The sequence below is a fragment of the Carassius gibelio genome, chromosome B20, assembly GCF_023724105.1.
Source record: "Carassius gibelio isolate Cgi1373 ecotype wild population from Czech Republic chromosome B20, carGib1.2-hapl.c, whole genome shotgun sequence".
Lineage (NCBI taxonomy): Eukaryota > Metazoa > Chordata > Actinopteri > Cypriniformes > Cyprinidae > Carassius > Carassius gibelio.
Window position 1 is genome coordinate 21,567,279 of NC_068415.1, and position 5,330 is coordinate 21,572,608.

General features: G+C 37.7%; 1 protein-coding gene across 1 annotated transcript in view; it reads left to right on the forward strand.

The window, feature by feature from the left end:
• LOC127983541 (disks large-associated protein 2) overlaps positions 1 to 2,981 on the forward strand; it is an 18,938-nt gene extending 15,957 nt beyond the window's left edge. Inside the window, 2 exon segments of the mRNA XM_052585732.1 lie at positions 1,098 to 1,250; positions 2,592 to 2,981. Of these exon segments, the coding sequence (XP_052441692.1) occupies positions 1,098 to 1,250; positions 2,592 to 2,807 (369 nt within the window). The 3' untranslated portion in view covers positions 2,808 to 2,981.
• Positions 2,982 to 5,330: the final 2,349 nt, after the last annotated feature.

Genomic DNA, 5,330 nt, shown 5'->3' on the forward strand with positions numbered 1-5,330 from the left:
GGCCATTGATTGTTTCTCTCTCTCTCTCTCTCTCTCTCTAGAGATTGTGAAATGATGGATGTAGTAATACATTCACACAGACAGACAGAGACCAGCTTGTCCTCTCTAGTATGAGTGTCCACGAGACTGAACAGTTTAGCTTAGCATTGTAAACAGAGAAGAGAGGATGTAGCCAGAATAAAGAACAACTGGAAAAAAAGGGTTCATTCAATCATTGATTGTTACAGAAAATGTACTATTTTACTATTTACTCCAGTTATGATGCGTATGTACAGAACATTATCAGTCAACAGCTCATCACACATCCATCTTTAAAAAAAAAAGAGGATATTTTATTGTGAGCAGTATACATGTACATTGGCAAATAGTCATTGTTTGGATAAGAGACAATGAAAGTGAAGCTGGACCACAGTGACCTCTAGTGATTATTCATGATACTTTATTAATTCATGGCACTTGGTGCAGTGATGCGTAAATAGTGATCATGATCCTTATTTTCAAGGGGTCATAAGTTTATACACCTTTCTCATACATTTTCATATTATTATTTTATTTACATTTTTAAGGCCCGGAAAAAGCTCCATAACCCAAGACAAAAGTAAACAAATGATTCTATTCAAAAAGTTACATCTCCGGATTGCCTCCTGCTCTCAGGCTTTTGTGATAATCGATAATGTGTGAGTTGTCAGTGATATCACTGCGCCACAGTGGGGAAGAGCTCAAACGTGCAGCGCGTGCTGAGAATCAAAAGAACTGTTTTGGTCAAGAACAGTGGGCAGCATCAAACTAGAGACTCACGCACAACTATCATCTAAACAGGCTAAAACATTCATTTACACTCAATATGCAACATATGATGTTAAGAACCAAGGTAATGTACACATGCAAATATATGCATGTCAAATAGCTTCTTTAACACGTAACTACATAAAAACCAAAATGCATTATGATCCCTCTTATTTTTAAATTGATTGTATAGATCATTTTTAAAAGATCCCTGAGATTCTGCAAGGGGTGTGTAAACTTACGAGTAAAGCGGAAACGCATAACTGTTGTTCTTCTTTGAGAAGTGTGTAACATATAATGGTTGTGTGCAGGACCCCAGCGCTATGCCCCGCCCCACGGCTCAGGACCTGGCCGGGTTCTGGGACCTCCTGCAGCTCTCCATCGATGATGTCACTGCCAAGTTTGATGAGCTGCAGCAAATCAAGAGAAATGAGTGGAGGATAGTGGAGAGTCCAGAGAAGAAGGTACATGGGGTATCTTCTGTGTGTGTGTGTGTGGACAATGTTCAGATAAAGAATAAGCGACAACTGTGAGTTGAATGTTATTGACGTAAGTTGTCAGAGATTAAGGATGTCTATGAAGTACATGCACGTAATTGATATGTTAAAAATTCAATATTCACGGCTGAATAGCTGATGTGAGTGTATGCTGGCAAGGATGCACAGGCTCCCCGAGTGAATAGCCCTTTCTCAAAGACATCACCTGAATGTTTGTAGTTCGGTTGCATGTCAAAAGCAAGTAAAACAATTCACAAGTTACTAAAGTTACTCAACGGTAAGGCGAGACAGAGAGGGAGAGAGAAAAGCATGCAGTTGTGCACATTTAAGTTGCATGATATGTATTGCTGTTTGCTCACTTAGCATTTGAATTAAAACTAAATCGTAAATATAAACAAACAAAAACTACAGGGGCATTCAAAAACAACATTTATTTTAAATGTCAAGCATGCAGGACTTTATTTAAATTGAAACTAAAACTAGTAGTCTGTTGGAGTCTATACGCATCCCATTCTGCACCATTACAAATGTGTGCGCGTGCTGCGCATGTTTTGCTTGTTGACGTTAATTGCATTATATGATTCGCTTTAGAATATAAGTTGCAGTGCGTTTCAGATGATAAAAATAAAATTAATTGTGTTTCAGAAAATATGTTCTGTTACAAGTTTTGTGTATGAGGTTATGATTTCTCAAAATGAAAAAAAAAAACTGAATTATAACGGAAACCTGGAATAATTACATTAACACAAAATACTTTATGTATTTAATCACGTTATTAACCAGTTTGGACAGTTCAGTGACCCATTTAAACCATACTAAATTAACCATTTCTTTAGTCTTGAACTGTCTTCTCGTGTCCTGTTCTTTTATTTGGAAAACAGAAGAGCAGCACAGCTGAAAGATTTGCTTTGAGCTTGTTGAATTTCACATTTCCTTCAGCCTGAGTCTTATTCATTTCCCTTTTGTTGTGAAAGGGCTTTTACATTTGAAAAAAAAAAAAAAAATAGAACTTTGATAAAATAACACAATATTGTAATAGATTACTTTAAAAACTAGATAAAAAAAGATAGTTGAGACAAACTTTAAATTTGACTTGAGAAAGCCAGACTAGAATCTTGTAAAATGTTGTAGACGTTTAAAAAGATTGACGGTTTGACTAGTTTTCAGTTTAAAATATGTTTTGAAGGCAATACAGTCTATTAGAAGAACTGAAGGATGGATGGAGTCAGATATCCATGATGCTAAGGTACCCGGGACGGTTGTTGCTAGGGCGTTGAAATGATCATGAACTCTACTTCTTTATCTCAGGAAAGAAAATGGCCCCCTCCTGTTACAAAGAGGCCTCCTAAGGGTCGTGGAGCTGTCATGCGTGATCGATCCCTGGATCTGCAGGACCGACAGAGGCAAGAGGCCCGCCGCAGACTCCTGGCTGCAAAACGGGCTGCTTCGTTCCGTCAGAGCTCAGTTACAGAGCGGGCCGACAGCATAGAGATCTACATCCCTGAAGCCCAAACCCGTTTATGAAACACGTATATACTATGCCTCACCAGTGCGCTTCACCAACAGGGTACACCCATTCTGCTCCATGTCACTGCTGCACTCGTTCACATTCTCACATCTGTTACAAGTATTCTTCCTCTGCTCATCATCTACTCTGAGCTGAGAATAGTGGTGAGTTTATATATGCCTCAAACAGAGCTCAATGCAAAGAAGTCTTGGCAGTCTATGCACTCCGAGACCTGCAGCTACTGCAACCCAGTTTGTATACCGGTTTTAGGACATTCAGAGGCCAAAACTAAGGCTTTGTTCACACTGCACATAAATCTGATTTGGTTTTCACATCCCAGTTTTAGTACACAGTTTCGGAGACAGTTGCAATAGTAGTGATTATGAGCATCAGCATGATGCAAAGAGGACAGTTATCAGGACATCTTGCCACGGTGCTGAACTCATGAGATGCGTGAGAGCGATTAGCTCATATTAGCAATTTTTATTAACATTCATGCATATGCTGTGTCCAAAATCACTTACTCACTATTAATGACATGGAGCCATAGGGATATGCTGATGGCAATTATATTTCAATGCTTTTATGTTCTCTCGCCAAAACTTCGCTTGCAAACGTTACACTCCCGACTTTGAATTTTATCACAACACTGTTGTGTTTTCTCTTTTTTTTTTTCATACAGTCAGAACATTTGCATTTCCCCTAAGGAGCTTTGCATTTTCTAACAAAACATTTTGTTCCCTTAGAGAACTTTTCTGTTCCCCTGAGAAACTTTGCACTCTCTCAAAAAACATTTAAGTTTTTCTAAAAAGCATTTTTTGTGCAAAACGTTTGTGCTTCTCACTAAACTTTTGCTTTCCCTTAAAGGGTTAGTTCATCCAAAAACGAAAATTATGTCATTAATAACTCACCCTTATGCTGTTCCAAACATGTAAGACCTCCTTTTATCTTCGGAAAAGTTTAAGATATTTTAGATTTTGTCCGAGAGCTCTCACTCCCTCCATTGAAGCTGTGTGAACCGTATACTGTCCATGTCCAGAAAGGTAAGAAAAACATCATCAAAGTAGTCCATGTGTCATCAGAGGTTTTAATCAAGGGCAATCATCGCAAATGACGCCATTACGTCGATCGCAAAAGAACTGGTGAACCGTTTTCTTCAACCGGTTTATTGAATCGAACTGTCCGAAAGAACTACTGGTGATCCGAACAGCGATGCAACCGGTTCTTCACTCGTGAACGAGTCAGTCTATTGTTCGTTGTCTGGCTCGGCTCGGTGTTCATCTTCACATCAGTTCAGTCAGTGTACTGTTTGAGTACATGCATTACTCCAGGATATTGGTTTGTTTGAACTCAGAGGGAGTGTCAGCCACATTAAAAAAGTTAACAGCTTAAGTCATTTGTGAATTAATGCGTATTAGAGATGCGAATCGTTTAAAACGTTTCAGTTCAATTTGGTGAACTGAATGATTCGTTCGCGAACCGGAAATCCAGGCTGCTTTGATTTGAACTCTCTCTCACAACAGACACGGAAGAGAAGACAATGCTGAATAAAGTCATTGTTTTTGTTATTTTTGGACCAAACTGTATTTTCGATGCTTCAAAAAATTCCAACGGACCCTCTGATGTCACATGGACTACTTTGATGATGTTTTTCTTACCTTTCTGGACATGGACAGTAGACCGTACACACAGCTTCAATGGAGGGACTGAGAGCTCTCGGACTAAATCTAAAATATCTTAAACTGTATGCCGAAGATAAATGGAGGTCTCCCGGGTTTGGAACGACATGAGGGTGAGTTATTAATGACATAATTTTCATTTTTGGATGAACTAACCCTTTAAGCTATGTTGCTCTTTTTTTCACTTAATGTTTGTATTCTCTTAGAAAACATTCAAAAAAGGTTTTCTCACAAAACTTTTGCTTTTCCCTGAGAAACTTTGCATTATTTTTTAAACATGTACATTGTGTTTCTTTGCAAAACATTTGTTTCTCACAGAATGTTTGCGTATCCCTAAGAAATGTTGGATTCCGACACTAAACGTTTGTTTTCCCTTACAAAACATTCATAAAGCATTTGCACAAAAAATGTGCATACTCTCATAAATCTTTGCGTAATTTTTTTTTTTTTTTTAATCACTTTTTTTTTTCTCACTAAATATTTGCGTTCTTGCACAAAACCTCTTTCCCCAGAGAAGAGTTTTTTTTTTCTTTTTTTTTTTTTTTTATTCACTCACAAAACATTTGTGTTGATATGAGGTGGCTATATTTCAAAGCTTTTTGCAGGGAAACATTTCTGGGGGGAATGCAATACTTTATTTTGCTAAGAAATATAATTTCTATTTCCATGTCCCCCTCGGGGCTCCAGTGAATGTCATAGTATTTAATATAAAAGAAAAAGAGACGTAAAAGTATGTGATACTTCTGTAATGACGAAAAACTACTTTCTATAATCTTTAATGTAATCTGACCATTCAGACGCAGTCTAAAAGATTTTCAGATGACTATATCTAGATGTAGTTTGGAAACATCAGATTCCAAA